The sequence below is a fragment of the Lissotriton vulgaris genome, chromosome 3_1 (assembly GCF_964263255.1).
Source record: "Lissotriton vulgaris chromosome 3_1, aLisVul1.2, whole genome shotgun sequence".
NCBI lineage: Eukaryota > Metazoa > Chordata > Amphibia > Caudata > Salamandridae > Lissotriton > Lissotriton vulgaris.
The window spans coordinates 880613586-880634120 of record NC_141689.1 but is presented as its reverse complement, the minus strand read 5'-3'; the positions used below and the strand labels follow the sequence as shown (position 1 = coordinate 880634120).

At 48.3% G+C, this 20535-nt stretch overlaps 1 protein-coding gene across 1 annotated transcript in view; it reads left to right on the top strand.

Moving 5' to 3' along the window:
• RCL1 (RNA terminal phosphate cyclase like 1) overlaps positions 1-20535 on the top strand; it is a 282516-nt gene that overhangs the window by 163210 nt on the left and 98771 nt on the right. The window contains exon 7 of the mRNA XM_086961201.1: positions 9503-9659. Coding sequence (XP_086817327.1) covers positions 9503-9659 — 157 coding nt within the window. The remainder of the gene's footprint in view (positions 1-9502; positions 9660-20535) is intronic.

The following is a 20535-nucleotide window of genomic DNA, read 5'->3' as shown; positions in this document are numbered from 1 at the left end:
GTGGGGGGAGGGAGGGGATGGGGAGAGAGACAAAGCCTGCGAGACGGAGGAGTTTATCATGTTCACCATTGGGGCCAGAATTGTAGATGCCACGAGTTTTTAGGCCTTCACTGGGGCTGGATCTAGCAGCGATCCGCTCTTGATTGACTGAAAAATAGGCAGGATGGTATCCTCGGTGATTAGAGTACACTCATCCAGTCCTGTTTTAGGATCCTGTGTTTGTGTTAAGGACATGTCCAGTGAGTTAGTAGGGTTGTGAGAAGGAAGTTGTTTCACAATGTTCTGGATTTGTAGCTCAAAGAATTTGGCTAGTTCATTACATCAGTCGTTCGAGGGGTCAACCAGGTGAGAAGGCTCCTGGGTTTTTAGAAGTTTCTTTACTATTTGGAAGGTTTCCCTCGATGAGCTAGAGGCTGCACTTATCCTTTCTTCGAAGAATACTGCTTGCGCCCCTTTGAGTGCCTTCTTGTAGTGGAGAATATTGAGATCGTAGTCCTTCCTCCAAGCTCTTTCGGCTTTTTTAGAGTTTTTTCTGAATAGGCACTTCCTTTGTAAACCAAGGTAGGGTGTTTTTTTCTCGTGGTTTAGGTGAGATTTGTTTGAGGAGGACTGTGTTCAACGAGTTTTCGATCCATGCAGCGAATGAGGTGTCCAGATCTTTGGGATCTGCTTCGAGGAGGGGAGACAGAAGCTCAAGAGCATGCTTCCATTTATCTGGGTCAAGTTTGGACCAAGAGCGTTTTGGCCTACAGGGGGCTAGTCTGGGGTGGGGCGTAGTCTGAATCCACCAGCTAAATGGAATGAGCATGTGGTCGGACCATGGTATCGGAATTGGGGCCATTACTTTAAGATCCGATATGTTTGAAAAGATGGGGTCCAGCAGATGCCCCTCAGAGTGGGTAGGTAAGTGGCTCCCCAAATGAAGTTGATGGGATGCTAGGTCTGCTAATAGTTCAGCGGCTCTGTTGTCTCCCCTATTGTCGAAGTGGATATTTAAATCCCCCAGGATCATGAAGTTGGGGAGAGTGCCAGCCAGAGCCATTGAAGTTTCCACAAGGGAACTACCGAATTGTCCCATCACCCTTGGGGGTCGGCAAATTAAAATTCCCGAAAGAGTTTTACATGGGGATATTTGAATTGCGAAGTGGACATTTTCACAGTCTTCAAGAGGACTGCCGTGAAGCCGGCAAGAGAAATTGTCTCTCTAGATTATGGCTATTCCTCCTTCCTTCCTCTTGACTCGGTCCCAGTGTTGTATAAGATAGCCCGGTGGCAGCGCCTGGACTGTGTCCGGGTCAGAGTCTGGTGAGAGCCAGGTTTCAGTAAGGAACCATATCTCCAATTTATGTTCCTCTAGGAGCATGTGTACTTCCTGAGCATGCTTAGGTAGGGATCAGCAGTTTAGCATTGCCATACTGAAAACTATCTGGGCTGAGGGGCAGGGCTTAGGAGAGGAAAGCCTGAACGGGCAGTGAGCACAGTGGTTCCCTGGCCCATCAACTGCGATAGAGTGGGCACAGGGGGACAAAAGGGGCTGGTTCAGTTGGAATAGAGTCCCTAGAATAGACTTGGATGATATGCGCCATTGGAATTTGCGTCCTAGGCTCTGTCCGGCACAAATGGGCTTACCTCTGGCCCACCTCCGGCGCGCCATCGTCGTGCCCGCTGCGCGTACGACGCAGAAAGGGCATTTTATAGAGGGCCAATCGCCCGCAACACTAGAGCGCCGACCGTTCCTGCCCCAAGATGGCGCCTGTGCAAAGCGATGCTGGCTTGCCTCGTCCCGTGGTCCAGGGGACCCTAAATCGGCCCTCAAGGAGCGCGTGACCTCGGGAGGATCGCGTGGAGGTTAAGGTTATGTGAATTCCCTTTTTTAAAAGAAGTGTCCCAATCACACAACTTTCTAAATATCGTTTTTAAAAATTGTAGTAATCACAATACAATTAATTAAAATTAAAATGGTAAGCCCTGGCCCCCGGCTTCCGCCTCAGGAGTCGCGAGTTCTGGCCCTCATTGTATGCTAGAAAGCTGGAGGTGAAAAAGGCACCTTACCAAACATGTGATACTTATAATACACTTACATGACTGCCCTACAGTCCTGCTCTGAAGCAAAATGCACTGTTGCTTGGAGCCAATGAAATCATAGTTGATGAAGAATTGAATCGGGCTTCTCTTGAATTCCTTGTCGGTGCTGGCCACTCATTCCAATCTCACTGATCTCAAGTGTTGAGTAGTGCACATTAAACACTTTTCATCAGATGTCTTCATCAATCTTTGCTGTGAAAACCTGTTTCTCTCGTTTTGTCGGTGATGGTTATATTTGAGCAACACTTCTGTTTTCCCGTTTGTCAAATGTATTCATGTAAACATGTAGGTTTTCATTTCTTTTTATATTCACAAGTTAATTGGATGGTGACATTCGAAGGGTTCTTCATCATACCTCATTGTTTATACTTTGTTTTTAATAGAACCGCTGTGTATACCTTCAGTATTCACAAACTTAGTTTTGCACTAAACCATTTGTGCATTTCTCTTCAAAGGGTGCACCTGTAGCTGGTGTAAGCCATTTCAGCTTTCTCAAAGCAAAGTTTCCCAGACCTATTTGAACAGGTGCCAAAAACATGCTCTACTTCAGACTCCTCTTTTAAATCCTACCTTGAGATTGACATTGACCTTAAAAACGTGTTTGGTTTATGCATTTTAAAGTCTGCGAAACTATCGCCTCATAAAAGCTGAAATGGCCTATCTTGGCTACTCTAAGAATGAAACCTGTTTGCGAAGTTCAACACAATATGGATTAAGCAAAAAAACAAATGTGTGTACAGTCCTAAAGTTGACAGATAATGAAAAAAAGGTTGAGTACAGTTTTAGGTTTGTCAAGAAAGTTGCTAAAAAAGCAGCGACACGTTGCTTCAGTGTACGGCCCTTCACAAAGGTTGACTTGTCACCTTTCTGTTGCTTATTGCTGTATTTGGGTTTCAAACTGGTTGTAAATAGTTTAACCGTTTCCCAGATGGTGGTAATATGTAAAAATGACAACCTATTAAAATATCGCAAAAATTGCTGAATAACTTGCCTTTTCTTGCCTCATAATTTAATCAGCCCTGCCTCATAATCATAAGTTCGAGGCATGTGGGCTGCTAAATTCATATCTTAGCATTAGATCGCCGCCGGATGATCGCACATTGTTGTCCTGGAAGAGTCTTCGAAGTATCCTGAGATAGGTGGCTCCTCCCCTGGACTACAGTGCGCATGGGCATCGGCTCCATCCCCAGATTGTTTTTTTCCGCCATTGGGTTCGGATGCGGTCTCGACGTCTGTCGGAACCGAGAAAACATAACTTTAATCGGCCAAAAGGCCTTGTATTTCTTACGTCGGTATTGTTTGCGTGCGGTCTCGAGTTCTTCCGTCTCTCGGAGCCGGAATCAGCGGAGTTTTGCTCTTCGGACATCGAGGCCTTCTCATCGCGACTCGACAGCGACTTTTCCAGCATGGAGCGGAGTCCGTTTAAGCTCTGTCCGCTCTGTGGGGCCAAATACCCACATATAGACGTGCACCCGGTCTGTAACAAATGCCTTTCACCAGACCATAACGAAGAAAACTGCAGGGCCTGTGCAAGTTTCAGGTCCAAGAAGACACTCAAGATTCGGCGCGCGGTGCGCCTTGAGGCCCACCAAACGGCCCCGGAACCGGACGACATCTTCGACGAGCAAGAAGAGGAGGACCAGAGCCATCATCTTCAAATCTCCCCGCCCGAGACGGAGGTCGAGGCGGATCCGGAAGACGACGACGGAGTCGTGGATCAAGGCCTTGAAAACGTCGAGGTAGGGGACGTCGAAGAGGTTTATGGGGCCGCGGAAGATAGCTCAGGGGATGAGCTATGCCCCGAAGTTTACGGACATACAGAACGGGTCACGGGATCGCCTGTCGGCCTTACCCAAGACCCCGTCGCGCAAGCCACGGCCCCGCCTTCAGGCCCGGCCACGGACATACTTGCTGCGCAGACGGTATCAAAACCGAAACTGAAACCTGCGGTATCGACTACACCTAAAATGGCCGAACCGAAAACGAAACTGAAACTTAAGGACTCCAGCGTCCCTAAGATGGCGGCCGTACCACCAAAAACAAATAAAAACGCTGCTTCATCGACTCCCTCGACCTCCGGTCCACAGAGATCGAAGAAATCTGTCGATTCCACAGTGTCGAAATCGGTGCCAGAGGGGGGAATCCTCTAAGAAGGGCGGCACGCACAGGTCAACCGCTGCGACGCCGGCAAAGCCCGCCAAAGACAGCGGCACGGCTCCGACTCCGACTGGGACGTTGGTCGGACGCGTGGTAGAAACAGAGCCGTCGAAGTCACACGGATCGAAGGCTGGCACATCTGCGCATCGATCCAGGGCCTCTGGGTCGGCGGACGCGGCATCATCGTCCAAGACTCAGAAGGGCCAACAGAACGTCGGATCCGAAGGCAAAGTCAAGGATTCCTCGTCGGTGCCAAAGGCCACTGTGAATGCTTCGTCGGCGCCGACGCCATCGCCACTGAAGGCGATAGACGTTCCGGTCAAGTCTGCCAGTAAACTCCTCTTCCTTCTGCCGCCAAAAGAAGCGCCGAAGGCCTTCTCAACAAAATCGACACCAAAGAAGTCGGATTCTTCGACGGCAGGGGCACTTTCAGGTCGAGTACTCGACTCAGAAGAGGATTCGGAGTGTTTTATCGACGCTGATACAGGCAAATTGACCCTTTACAAAAGGAAGATAACTTCACAGCCGGTGGACTCCTATGTCATCCCCCTGAAGAAGAAAAAGTATCCACAGGACGCCCCAGGCCTCATGGAACCTATCCAGTCCCCTCTAAGAGGGAGCCCAACTCCGTCTCCAGACCCCTCTGAGGGTGAGGGATATGGTGAAGATGACCAATACACTTTCCCAGTCAATGAACCAGATGCACAGCCGGATTCATATGATGACTTTGGTGACCAAGACACCCATAATGTGGGACAAGACCCACAGCCTTTCAGTACACGTGCATCCCCAACAGAGGATTCTGCAGGTTTCCATGCACTCATTGAAAGGGCAGCTGCTAATCATGATGTGGACATGCATGCTGACCCTGTTGAAGAGGATTTTCTATTTGACACTTTTTCAGTTTCCGAAAGAACTGTAAAAACACTGCCTATGCTCAAAGGGGTCCTCAAGCATGCGGCGGACATCTTTAAAGAGCCTACCAGGGCGAGGGTGGTCAATCCACGTATTGAAAAAAAGTACAGACCAGCACCTGCAGACCCTGCATACATTCGGGGACAGTTGCCGCTTGACTCCCTGGTGGTCGCAAATGCCCGAAAGAGGGCCAACTCCCAAACAACGGGTGAAGCTCCTCCCCCGGATAAAGAGTCCAAAGTGCTAGAGGCAGGAGGCAAAAGGGTAGCTGCGCAGGCTGCCAATTTCTGGCGTATTGCAAACACACAGGCACTATTGGCACGTTATGATATGATAGGTCGCATTACGACACCCTAGAGCAAATTGTGCAACACCTGCCTCCACAGTTTCAAGAGGGCACCAAAATGATTATACAGGAAGGACAACTGATCTCCAACGCGGCCATAAAGTGTGCACTTGATGCCGCGGACACAGCCGCTAGGACCATTAACACTAGCGTCATGCTGAGACGACAGGCGTGGCTCCGCATATCTGGGTTTAAACCTGACATTCAGACAACCATACTTAATCAACCAGTCAATCCTGATAGACTGTTTGGTCCAGATGTTGACACCACCCTAGAAAAAATTAAAAAAGACACCGAAACTGCCAAATCTATGGGGGCCCTTCAATCACAACAGTTTCGTGGCAATACTTTTCGTCGCTCAGGTGCACGTGGAGTCACCAGAGGACAGATGGGTCAGCAGTCACAATTCTCTAGAGGTGGAGCACAATCCTCGTACCCCAAACAGAACAAGGGGGGCTACAGAGGAAACAGCAACAGAGGACGCGGCAAAGGGAACAACTCACGCTCCTCTACCCCAAGCAAACAGTGACTCTCTGTCACTGCCCCCCCGACCACTTAATACCTGTCGGGGGGAGACTACAGCAGTTCCTGCCTGTCTGGTTCAACATCACCACAGACAGGTGGGTGCGACAACTTGTCCAGTACGGTTATTGTCTAGAGTTAAAATCCACTCCACCCAACATTCCACCAAGACAAAGGCCTATGTCCGCAGAGCACTTGCACTTATTGCAGCAGGAAGTGGTGGTAATGCTGCAAAAAGGAGCAATCGAGCTCGTGCCAGTGGGGGAGGAAGGCACGGGGGTATATTCCCTGTACTTCCTTATTCCAAAGAAGGACGGATCTCTCAGACCGATTCTGGATCTCCGTCCACTCAACCTGTATATACTGTCAGAACATTTCCATATGCTTACACTGCAACAGATTCTTCCCTTGTTAAACCAAGGGGACTTCTTAGCAACCTTAGACCTCAAGGATGCTTATTTCCACATTCCACTACACCCGTCCCACAGAAAATACCTCCGGTTCACTATCCAAGGCAGGCATTATCAGTTCAAGGTCCTACCCTTCGGAGTCACCACGGCCCCAAGGGTGTTTACCAAGTGCCTGGCGACAGTGGCAGCGCACCTCAGGAGGCAGAACATCCATGTCTACCCCTACCTGGACGACTGGCTCGTTCAAGCCAAGTCGGAACAACAGTGCGCCGCGGACATGTCGACTACCATTCACCTCCTTCACGACTTGGGTTTCTCGTTGAATTACCCAAAGTCGCATCTTCAGCCGGCACATGTCCGGCAGTTTCTAGGTGCGACAATCAATACCCTGACGGCCAAAGCTCAACCAAACCAAGTCCGGATAGAGAGCATGCAGTCTCTAATCCAAAGGTTCAGACCACAACACTCACTTCCAGCGAGAGTGTTCATGCAGTTGATAGGCATGATGGCCTCCTGCATCTTCATAGTCCCTCACGCACGGTTGCATATGCGCCCGCTCCAGGAGTGCTTAGCAAATCAGTGGGCACAGGCTCAGGGACAATTGACAGACCTAGTGTTGGTTACCAGTCGGGCATACGACTCTCTGCATTGGTGGACTCCACACAACCTTTGCAAGGGCCGACTGTTCCAGGAGCCAGTGCCACAGATTATCCTGACAACGGACGCATCTCTCCAGGGATGGGGAGCTCATCTGCTCAATTTCACAGTGCAGGGACTATGGACGACGCAGCAACAGAAGATGCACATCAACTATCTAGAACTGATGGCGATCTTCATGGCGCTCAAGTCCTTCATTGTACATCTATGCAACAAAGTGGTGTTAGTCCGGACGGACAACATGACCGCAATGTACTACATCCAGAAGCAGGGGGGCACCCACTCACCGCAGCTGTCTCATCTGGCTCAGAGCATGTGGAAGTGGGCCATTCAGAGGAACGTCTTCCTCATGGCAGAACACCTCCCAGGGAAGGACAATCAGATGGCGGATCTGCTCAGCAGATACAGCCATCAAATGCACGAGTGGGAGATACATCCATCAGTACTCCAGCCGTACTTCCAAAGGTGGGGTCATCCAGAGATAGACCTGTTCGCCACAAGGGAGAACGCAAAATGCCAAAGCTTCGCCGCCAGGTTCCCACACCCGCAATCGCAGGGCAATGCGATATGGATGAACTGGTCAGGCAAATTTGCGTACGCTTTTCCGCCGACACCTCTGATACCACTGGTGGCGAAAAAACTAAGGCAACACTCAATGACTCATCCTAGTTGCTCCAACGTGGGCGCGCCAGGCCTGGTACACCACGTTCCTCGAACTCTCAGTGGTACCGCATCAAAGACTGCGCCTCACGCCCAGGCTTTTGACGCAGAACCATGGAGAAATTCAGCATCCAGATCCGCAACAGCTCAACCTGGCGATCTGGCTCCTGAAGTCTTAGAGTTTGGATACCTCAACCTACCTCCTGAATGCATGGACATCATCAAGGAGGCAAGGAAGCCAACAACCAGAGCATGCTATGCGGCAAAATGGAAGCGTTTTGTCATTTACTGCACGACCAATGACATCAACCCGCTAGATGCATCTATCCCTAACATCATTTGCTATCTGTTGCATCTTTACAAGTGCAAGCTAGCGTTCACTTCTATTCGGATACATCTATCCGCCATCGCAGCTTACCTTCAGAATAGGCAGCATCTCTCTCTCTTCAGAGTGCCTGCCATTAAAGCTTTCCTTGAAGGTCTGAAACGAGTCATTCCCCCAAGAACACCGCCAGCTCCAGTGTGGAACCTCAATGTGGTCCTCACCAGACTGATGGGACCACCATTTGAGCCACTGCACTCGTGTGAACCACAATTCCTAACGTGGAATGTAGCTTTCCTCATTGCTATTACGTCACTGAGGCGTGTTAGTGAGCTACAAGCGCTCATAATACAAGAGCCATTCATTCAGATTCATCCAAATAGGGTAGTGCTACGTACTAACCCCAAATTCCTTCCAAAGGTGGTGTCACATTTTCATCTCAACCAAACTATAGACTTGCCGGCATTCTTCCAAAACCCACAAACGGTGGCGGAAAGAATGCTCCATACGTTAGACGTACGGAGGGCGTTGATTTACTACATAGACAGGACACAACACTTTAGGAAAACAAAACAGCTTTTTGTTGCCTTCTCACCACAACACAAAGGCAACCCGATTTCCAAAGCAGGAATAGCCAGATGGATTGTTAAGTGCATCCAAATTTGTTATCACAAGGCCAAGCGCACTTTAACAATACCCCCAAGGGCGCACTCCACACGCAAATTGGGGGCATCCATGGCTTTCCTAGGGAACATTCCTTTAGAGGACATTTGCAGAGCAGCCACGTGGGTTACACCACATACCTTTACAAAACACTACTGTGTTGACGTGCATTCCAAGCAGCAAGCTGCTGTAGGACAGGCTGTTCTCAAAACACTTTTTCAGGTTTCTGCAGCTGGCACGGGCAACCGCCGCTGATGGAGGGACTGCTATGTATTCTATGCTAAGATATGAATTTAGCAGCCCACATGCCTCGAACTGAATATGCTACTTACTAGTATGCATCTGTTCTTGGCATGTAGGGCTGCTAACATTCATATCGCCCACCCTCCTCCCCGGTGCCCGTCGCAGCTGCAGATATACTATTGTATTCAATCATTAGCATGGACATCATTTACACTTTTCACTCCATCTTCTGCCACAATGGCGAAAAACAATCTGGGGATGGAGCCGATGCCCATGCGCACTGTAGTCCAGGGGAGGAGCCACCTATCTCAGGATACTTCGAAGACTCTTCCAGGACAACAATGTGCGATCATCCGGCGGCGATCTAATGCTAAGATATGAATGTTAGCAGCCCTACATGCCAAGAACAGATGCATACTAGTAAGTAGCATATTCATTCCAATCTCTGTGCTTTTAACCGAACAGAAAAAAATGTATTCTTTCTGTTTTGCACATGTGTAAGGTTTTTCTTTCTTTTTAAAGATCTCCAGGGTTTGGACTGTCACTTGTTGCTGAAACTACAGAGGGTTGTTTCCTCAGTGCTGAGCTTGCTTCTAGTCCCCAGGGCCAGGGGCCACCTGTGCTCCCAGAGGACCTTGGTACAAATTGTGCAAAACTTCTTCTCGAGGAAATCTATAGAGTAAGTGATACACTTTTAAATATCAATTCTAATTCCCACCTTCTAGTAGTGTTGAAAGATTCACAAATAATTGATAGACATGAAATGTTATGAAATTTGTGATTAAAGTCCAGCTTGTTATGTGATCAAAACATTTCTGTGGTCCTGTAGGCAGTGAAGAGGGAGTACGATGTGGTCGTTTAGTTTTGAGCCAATTTCTAAAATATAGAATGCTTCACACCACTTATCGGTATCTTTCTTAAACCGGAATGTTTTTTCACCATGTCTGATGATGAAGTATCAAATGTTCATCACTGGTATAAAAAAAATACAAGTAATCTGCATAACTGTAGTGCATGTGATTTCAGGTTATCTCTGGACTCTGTCCGCAGAGTTCTTTCAGCATGAGATGCAGAACACGCAGGCCCAAAATATTTAAGGATGTCTTTCACTGGTTATTTGCTGAAATGTGATGCATTTAAACGTAGAAATGTTATCACAATTTTATTTTGCTAGAAACTCAACTGATTGGTAGCATAGTACAAGTATTTTACTACTAGACAAGCAGCTTAACTTTTCTGTGTTATCTGTTCAAGATTCTCTTGGGTTCTGGTATGTGTACTGCGTCTAGGTAATAAGATGTCCTCTAAACGTCATTCCCTTTTGCACTACCTGGAAAGGAGCCTGGTTGTCTCTAAGCAGTAGTTCTGAAAATCAGTAGTAGATTGAACCTTGCAAACCACCACCACCTCTCTGCTAAGGGATTCCCTCCACTCCCTCCTTGTGTGTAAGAAAATGGCACGTTGAAGGAATTCTATCCTGGCAATGCTCATGGCAGTTAAAATATGGTAGCAGCCACTGGTCATCTGTCAGTTTTTAGTTAGCTATTCATATAAAGTGCAGAGCAACATGGGTGATCTCTTAAGTTTCCCAGAGACATTATTTGTTGGAATCCTATTCCAAGGTCGGCACACATTTAGATATTGACTAGCAGCCCGTCCCGACGTTGTCCGGGTATGAATTGCGTCTGGCCAGTAGTCTATTGTTTTGTAGGATTTTGTTTTGATAGCATTTCTTATCTGTGACAGGCCTGTGAAACGCTCAGATTCACAGTGCACTGCTGATGCACTTAAGAGTGCGCGTTCAGTAGTGCGTGAACTCGAGTTTCCCTACTTTATTTTTCCTTGCAATATTATATAGCGCGAACTCCACAACATGGCATGAGCACAATTTACATTACAGAAGAACACATTTGTGGTAGGCACGGGGAGACAAAGCGATTTGCCTGGAATCACAGGATATTGACCTGATGCCGAGATTCGAACGTAGCTCCCAAGCTCTAAAGTTCGCAATTCTAGAACTTGTGGCAGGAGGGGTGTCTAAAAGTGTATGTCGGTGCTGGCCATCAATGAGAGACCTGTGCATTTTTCAAATCGGTGGTGAAAAAATATGAGTATGTTGCTGGAGATGTGGGCCGCCGTGCCACCAATGTACTTACCGGGGAGGGTAAACACCCATTCCGCAACTTTCTTTCCGCATACCATCACTCCGCATACTTTCATTACGAAAGTACCATGACTCCGCAATGCCATTATAATGCATGGCATTACATTTTATATGCTTTTACCACTCATACATTTACAACGAAATTCGTTGTAAATGCAAGAATGGTAAAAGCATGTTTTTTAATGTTTGGATATGGTAAGTATGGGTATAGGGATATATGTTTTGGGGTACCGAGGTATATGTTTTGGGGTGTTTGGGTATTTTAAGGTTTCAGATATAGTTTTGGGTTATAGGGTACAGTGGTAGTTTTAGGTTTTAGGGATAGGTATGGGGTACAGGGGAATTTTTAGGGTTCAGGGCTAGCTTTGGGGTATAGGGGTATTTTTAGGGTTCAGGTGTAGGTTTTGGGGTACAAGGGTATTTTAAGGGTTATGGGGTAGGTTTGGGTTTTGGGGGTACAGGGGTATTTTTAGGGTTCAGGGGTAGGTTTGGGTTTTGAGGTACAGGGGTATTTATAGGGTTCGAGGCTAGGTTTGGGAGTACAGGGGTATTTTAAGGGTTTAGGGATAGGTTTGGGTTTTGGGGTACAGGGTATATTTATAGGGTTAAGATGGGTTAGTGTTTGAGTGTTGGGGTATTTTAAGGCGTAAGGGTGGGTTATGATTATGGGGTGCAGGGGTATTTGAAGGGAGCAGGGTGGGATTAGCACACGATATGAGAGATGGCATTTAGGGCGGAACGTACCACACGCCTCCAGCGTGTCACGCCCCCAGCACAACGCAGACATGCCCACAAGGGACTACTTTGCTGGCACGGTTCTTTTACCTTTTAAATGTATATGGTGGGCGTCTGCATAGCTTATGTCCTTCTGCTGCAACTGCCCTTTCCAACGCTGTATTGGGTGTTGTGATTGGTGCTGTGGTTCCTGAGATTACCCGCCTCAAAGGTTTGGGCTCTCTCTTTATTATATTAGTATGGATATTCATTGCTGCCTTCGTTCCACACTTGTCCATATTTGTTATCTTCCTAGACAATAAGATGTGTGAATGCTTAATGTAATAGTGATAGGATATTCACATGTTTTACTAAAACGTGTACCCCATTATCCCCAACCTCTAATCTGTCTTTCAGACTGCTTTGCCATTGGTTTATCAGTAGAAACCTTCAAGTCAGTATGTGATTAATTGAAGAATGCAGCAGCTGTTAGTGGTGGGATGAGTGCCGCTGCTTTGTAGGCACTTTAACAATTCAAATAATGCAGTTACCCTCGACTTTTGTGCAGACCCCTGCGAACAATGAAGTGATTGAAGTCATGCCCCATCAGTTTCTGCATTGACTGCATGGCTGAAGTTTGTGCTAAAAGTAGTTGTTGTCTGAACAGCAATGGTCTCTTATTCATTTCAAAGAGACTGAAACAGGATCTGCCAGGGTTATGTGCATTCATCTCTTCCTTTCTTTTTTAAACTTTTTTTTTTTGTTCTAAATTTAGTGAGTGACTAACTACATAGGAGGCTACACATTAAAAGGGAACAGGCACACAAATGAGCAGCGAGTGGGAGGAATATTTAAGCTTACGGTAGATTTGACATTTCTAAATTAAAGTGAGAACCCAGAATTTCGAATTTTAATGGCTTGTATGTGTCAGTTTTGTTGAAAGCCACATTCTGACGGAGTCTTCTGACTGCAGATTATTCACCTTTAGAAGATTCCGAAGGTGCCAGACTGGATCCAAAAACTTTTCATAGCAGTGCGCCTGCTCACCTCTAGGTGGTGACATGCAACGCCATATAGTCTTCGTTCTGCCATGGAAGTGACTGAGTGCAGCTGCATACAAGCAGTCTTTTCCTTTCTTTACTCCCCTTTGAATGCGGATGCAGAACGCCACTCCCTCATTAGTCCATATTAGAGCCAATGTACTGCTGCTTGTTGTGGCTTCTGACCTTAAAGACTGTTTTCCGTATTGCTTTCATTTCTTCTCCTCCGATGAGCAAACTCCAGGCTCTATTGGTATAATTGCCCTACATCTTTTTTCCAGACAAACAGGTGCTGCGAACTCAACAGTATTTTTATAGTCTTGCTTGACTGTGCAGCTGTCACCAGACAAGGTGAACCTCACTAGAGAGGGGCATTGGGTCCACCCTCATGTTGGTAGCCAGGAAGATGTTTTTATTGGGCAGTAGTTGTGCTTCCACAAAAACGTGCTCGTCCACCACACAACTATGATCATTTTTCTTATTCATTCAGCGGACTCAGTTTGAACTTTCCGTGATAAGCACTTGACTTTTTAATGCTATTAAAGTATCTTAGATAAATAAATGTTTGCGGCATATGAGCTGCAGATCACACTATGCATAGATCGCCATCTGGTGTTGGGTCCGGATGTTTGCAGTTGTTTTTGTAAAGTCTTTGGAAGTCGCGAGATAGGGGACTCCTCCTTTGGACTTTAGTGCGCATGGGCATCTGCTCCATCTTCAGATTGTTTTTTTCCGCCATCGGTTGTGTTTCTTGCGCTCCTGTTCGAAACAGTCACAGATTCCACTTTCGACGCCCTATCCTTCACCCTCTCTGCGGTATTGTTTTAGATTGCGATCCCCAGTTGTCGTGCATCTCTCCAACTTCGAAGTCCTCGATTCCGATCGTCGTAGAGGGCCTACGGACCTACCTGGGCCTTAGCATTTGGCTCATGGAAAGGACTCCATTCAAGAAGTGTCCTCAATGTGAGTCAGTTTCCCCACACCGATCTGCATGAGGTGTGTAATCTCTGCCTTTCACTGGAGCACGAGGCCAGAGACTGTGCAGCTTGTGCCTCTTTCCGCTCCAAGAAGACCATTCGGGATCGGCAAGCTCTAAGAACAATTGCTTGCTCATCTGCATCCATTCCCGATGACCTCTTCCAAGAGGGCGTCGACGTTCCAGAACAGGAGCGGAGCGGGTGGAAGAACTATTCATCAGCGCCTCTAAAGGCGAGGACTCCGATGTCTAAGAACTCACTCCTGCGCAGCAGGTCGAAGTAAAGATGTCGACCCTGACCCCCTCCATACACGATCGAAAAAGGCTTCGGTCACACCTTCAGCTTGGGGCCCAGGTGCACACAGAGGCTGCTTTCCATGCCTCTGGCTTGGCAAAGAAGTCTATTAAGCCTTCAGGTGACTCTGGCACGAGTCAGTCTGCCATCGGTACCGAAACCCGGTCACTGGCACCAAAAGAAACTGCCCTCTTTCTCCGTGCCGATCGCTGCCTCCACAGCCAAACACTCGGTACCAAAATCTACAAGCACCGACTCATCGACTCCGTAAAAACACTTGGAGCCGAGCAAAAAGCTGCTCCCTAAAAGTTCTGATTCACACCCTTAGGAGACGAAAAAAGCCTTGGAACTGAATAAACAACCGGTTCCACAGACAGCCACAGAGACTGTAAAACATCATGGTTCCAAACCAAAAAAACGTTCCGGAGTTGGTTCCGCGTAAGTCTACCGAACCGAAAAAGTCGGCGCTGAAAGACCAGCCTCCATCAGAAGAGCTCTTTACACCAGACCCTAGACAGAAAACTCTTCTAAAAGACCTTAAAACTGGTCAGCTCACCATAAGTTCAAAGAAGAGACCATTGGATAAGCATCCACCACCTAAAAAGAGGGACATTGCCACATCTCCCCTCAGGGCCCCTTCACCACCACCACCACCTCCTCCACTTCCACCTCCCCACCACACCATTCTCCTCCACCATCTCCTCCACCAGGGGACGATGACAACTCTGACACAGGAGGGGGGGGGGGCGGGTGTGGTTGAGTAGCCACTAGGGGATCCTAGTCCACCTTCTTCCCCTGATCCCTGGGACGATTAGAATACGCCAGATGTCCCTAATGTTCCACAGGAGGACACATCTACCCCTCTAGTCCTTCCCTTCCATAGGACACAACTGGTTTTAATCGGCTACTCCACAGAGCTGCCAAATACCATGGGGTTAACTTGCATACAGACCCTGTGGAAGAGTATTTCCTAATGGACACTTTTGATACCTCACAAAGGTCCACCTCTATTTTTCCTATGCTAAAAGGGGTCATCAAGCATGCACCTGAAGTGTTTAAAGATCCTGTGAGGGCCAGAGTTATTAACCCCATAATTGAGAAAAAGTACAAAGCTGCCCCTGCGGACCCAGCCTCCATTAAGGTCCCAGTACCTGTAGGAAGGTACATCCTGACTATGGTTGCCCCCAACTTTTTGCCCTGTGTTTTAGCTGGTTTTGGACATAGTCGACCTGGGACCCTGCCAATCAGGACCCCAGGCCTACTGCTCTCTCTTTAAAATGGATTCCATGTACCCTAGGTACATTTCCAATTGGTACTGGGCCACCCTATCAGACCCTGTAACTCAGGGCATGGGTGTACCCAGGGCTGCCAGGGGCTGCAGCATGTATTATGCCACCCCTGGCTGGCCTCCTAAATTTGACACAACTGGCTGCATGACAGCTGGGGCAAAGTCGTGTAATCACCCTTTGCTGTAGATATAGTATACCTATATCTAACCCTAAAATGGACACACAGATTCCTATCAGTCACTCCTATGGCAGGCCTTGACAATCCTGAAGGCAGAGTGCTTGGAATCGTGTGAGATGGTGCTCTGGCATGAGCTGAGCCTGTCTGCAGCTTGCGGAATCAAGTCCTAATAGCTGTTCCAGGATATCGCATACCATATACTCTTAAGTGCATTATAATCCTCGCGGTTAAATGCTAACTTTGGTATTGCTTTATCAAAACATGTCGAGTAAGGTGTCATACGAATTGGAATACTAACCCCTCGCCAATTCTGGCGACGGGGTTAGCATTCCACCCTTCTAGAGGGACACGACATGTATGTAACTGTGAACCCCGGTTAAAGTTAAGCAAAGCCTCAGCTCCACAAAATGGATGCTGCCACCACAGACACGAGTCTGACCCCCTGCAGCTGGGAGTCCTCCCAGTGAGGGGAGCCTGGACAAAGGGTTTCCTGTCAGGGGCGGTGCTAGCACCGTCCCAGACATGGTTTTGTGTATCCTGGGTAGGCAGGGCTTTTCAGGAAGGTGACTGCTGAGTGGCACCCCGGTGCTCACTACGCATAGGCCAGTCAGAACCAGTTCCAGGGGCACACCAGCCCCTGGCCTGGGGAAGTCCGGCAGGGGAGAGGGGTGTAACCACCCCCCTCCTGGTCCCACCCATAGGCAGGACCTAGTCACCGGGTCAGCCCCCTTTTTTAGTATAAAGATAGGAGCGGGCCCCCTGTTCAGATTAGATCATCTTTGGAATCAAGATACCACTTTCTTCGAAAGGACTTCACGATTTCTTCTTCAAGATTCTCCCTTGTGGCTAAGGAGTAGTCACCCTGCATCAAGCGGGCACCATCCTAAAGAACACTGCGGTCTGCTGCAAGTCCTTCATCACGAATCCGACGACCCAGCTCGACGAGACCCGGCTTCCCTGGCACCTCTGACCTCTACTCACCTCTACAGCCAAGCTGAGAACCGTGAGTGCGACGAGACCTTAAGGGACCGACGATCGCCAAGACTGCACGACATCTTTACTGCAAGCCCACCGTGTCCTCCACTGGTGAGTGCTTTGGGGTCCGAGAAGCCCCGACCCTGCGCAGCTCCAGCACCCAAGATCAGCCCCCCTGCATCTCCACGATCTGCGTGGGGCCCTTTTGCTGTTTGCTGTGCACCGCGTTGTTTGGCTACTAGCCGGCTGGCTTGTGGCCCTCTGAACGACGCCCAACGACTTCACGACTGCTGGTCTGGTTGCTCCAGGCTGGCCTTTGCTTCCTTCTTCAAGAGAGGCACCCCGGACCCTCCTGGTCCACTCCAGACGCCATTTTAGGTCCACCGCGTGGGCTTGAATTTGCCAAGGCTTTGTTGCCCAATCCTGGGTCCAGCGACGCCGACAGCTTCTACCTTCGTGGGACAGCTCGATCCTCCATCCTGGTCGCCGACAACGCCTCCTGGTCCGTGAGATCTTCGAGTCAAGCGTCACCCACTCACCTAGTCGAGGTGGCTACCATCCGGTACCCTCCTGGTGCCCACTGACTACTGGCTAGTAGTCTCGAACTTGGTCCCCTCTGCTTTCAGGTGTCATCTATCTTCGAGATCCAGGCTTGGATCCAACTGAACTTTCTTCACTGGTCACCGGCCAGCATCTTTTCTTCCGGCTCCTGGTCCGTCTACGAGGATTCCCGACGTCTTTTCAGACCTATGCAGCTGCAGCCCCTGGGCTAGGTAACTTCGGCATTTCGGTGCCCCAGCATAGCCTCACTATCCAAGGGTCAGAATCTACTTTCGTTTTCTCCCTACCAGGTCGGGTTCGCCCGAGAACACTAACTTTCTAATTCCTAGCTACCATAGACTTTTGTCCCGCATCTCGCGTGAGAGTGCACACACTGCACCCGAGTCCCCTAGGCCTCCTAGACATAATCTAACGATTCCCTAGTCAAGTCCTAGCGATTCCAAAAGCTATTAGTACTGTACTTACCTGCTAGGAATTTCGCATTCCACTTTCAGAGTATATGGTTTTCCGTGCCCCTCGGGCATTTGTATATACTGTGCTAACTTAAGTATTTTTGTAAGAGTTTTGGTTTGTGCTTAGTACCCTGTCCTCATAAAGAGTACAGGGCTGTTGTGATCTTTTAATAAATAACTGTTTATTTTCATAACACTTGTGTGTTGTCCTTTCACTGGGTATTCAAGGGGTATATGTGTGGTAAACAGCTGGCTTAACACGCCCTCTCGAGTCTTTAGCCTTAGACTGCTCGTATCCATGCTACTAGGATAGCTGGTCTATAAGGTTGACTTACAACCAATCATCAATAAGGGTTGCTGGACTGATACATAGTGGGCACTAGAATAGTGACCACTGCATATCAGGCCACCTTCTCACATTGGTGAGCAGCGGTTGGGATTTGAGCTTGCTGTTGTTTTACCACACGTATCCTAAGAATATCTTGTTGAAAGATCACATAAGTACTGTTAGGTACATATAACTAAAGCTTAGAATACTCTGAGTTCTACTGAACCAGCTGTTGTAGCTCCTCAAGGCTTAGCACACCTTGGCTGCAACTCTTAGCAAGGGATCAGTAGGTAACACATAGTGTAGGTAGGTGCATCACTTACACCACACTAGAAGCAGTATGTCGGCCACAGGAGGAAACACTGAGTCTCCCCTTGTGTCAGTTGACCCTCCACAGGTCATCCCTTCAAAATATACTGCTCTTAGCTTCCATGAGATGAGACAAGTGTGTACTCTCAGGAAACTAAAACAGGGGTCTAACCCCACCACTTCCTTTCTGATTGGTCTCTTAGAGGCTTATGATGCCAGTAGGGCTGGTAACCCAGACCCTTCTAATCCAGATGGAAGTTTGCCCTCCTTACAGGGTCCCTTTGATATCCATCCCCTCCTTGAGGCAGATGTTGCTGAGGATGAGGATGAGTTATCAGGGGATGAGGCAGATAAGGGACAGGTAGAGGTCAGTAGACTAACCCGGACCAACTTAAGCAGACATGAGAGGGACTCTAGGGGAGCCCTGGGGCCACTCTCAGGTCAGCTTAACATTGGGAATGGACGAGTTAGGTCTCTATCTAGAGGCTCTAACAGATCCCTTCATACCAATGGCTCTCAACGTTCCTCTCAAAGGGGAATGACATCTCCCCAGAGGAGAGTGTATGAGGCAAAGGAAAAGGCAGCCAATCTGAGGATTGAAAGGGAAGAACTTGCCCTGGCCAAAGAAAGGCTTGCCTTTGCTAGAGAGCAACAATTGAGTGGGGCAGTCCCCACTGGTGGCAGCAATAATCCTAGCAATAGGGAAAGGAGTTTTGATAAAAAGCACCTGAATAAGATAGTGCCCCCCTTTAAAGAAGGGGATGACATCCACAAATGGATTACTGCTTTGGAGAGAGCCTGCACTGTGCAGGGTGTTCCCCAAAGTCAGTGGGCAGCTATCTTGTGGCTCTCCTTTGATGGTAAAGGTAGAGATAAGCTCCTCACCACAAGGGTGGAGGATGCTAACAATTACCAAATCTTGAAGAATACACTGGTTGATGGGTTTGGTTTAACCACTGAACAATACAGGATGCTGTTCAGAGACACCCAGAAAACTCAGTCTCAAGATTGGACTGACTTTGTTGATTGTGCCACTAAGGCTTTTGAAGGCTGGCTACTGGGTAGTAAGGTTACTGATTTTAAAGGATTGTATAATCTAATTATGAGGGAGCAAATCTTAAATAATTGTCAGAACCAGTTATTACATCAGCACCTGGTAGACTCTGATCTGACCTCTCCACAGGAATTGGGTAAGAGGGCAGACAAATGGGTCAGAACCAGGGTTAGGCCTAAAAACCAGGGTGGTGACCAGAAAAAGGAATCAACCAAGCCTCAAGAGAAGGGTGGGGATAAATCCTCAGAGAAGACTTCCCAAGGGCCCCAAAACTCCAACAAGGGTGGTGGGTCCCAGAACACTCCTTCAGAACAAAAGAAACCTTATTGCCATACCTGTAAACAGGTGGGTCATTACAAAAGTGATGTCAGTTGCCCTAAAAATGGTAATAAGGGAAACATACCCCCAGGTAATACTCCTAAACCTCCTGTTACCACTAGTGGTAATCCCCCAGGTGGTGGGAGTGCCCCCAAGAATGTGGTGGGCATTACTTTGGGCAATCAGGAGGACTATGGCCTAGCCAGGTTCCCTGACCACACTCTTGTCTGTGAGACTGGCATGGGGTTTGCCAACTTCACTACTGGACCCCACATTTTGGGAAAGTATAGACAAGAAGTTTTAGTGAATGGTCAGAAAGTTGAGGCATTCAGAGACACAGGGGCCAGCCTCACTATGGTGAGTGACCATCTGGTCCCCTCTGCTCAACTGACCCCTGGTTTTACTTATCAGGTGACAGACATTCATGGAGTGAAGAGAAGGCATCCCATGGCAGTAGTCAAGCTCAGTTGGGGTAATGTCACAGGGCCCATGAGAGTGGCAGTGACAGATAACCTACCTGTAGATTGCTTACTGGGGAATGACCTGGAACTCTCAGCATGGGCTGAGGTGGAACAAGAAACACATTCCAGAATGATAGGCCTATCCAGACAGGTTAGTGGGGCAGTAATAGCTACAGCCCCAGTCCAAGCACCATTCCTCCCTGAAAAGGTTGGAAGGGCAGTGGTAGCCACTGCCCAGGCTCAGACAGACTTTTCAAAACAGGATAGGAGGGCTGTGACAGTCACAGCCCAAACACAGACTGAGTGCCCTCCTGAAAAGGTTGGCAAGGTTGAAATGGTCTCAGCCTCTACTCAGACAGATAGTGAGGTTGTGAAGCCTGAAACAATGGATCACTCCACTCAAACAGAGAGCATTGAGGAGGAAGAAGAGTCTTCCCCCTC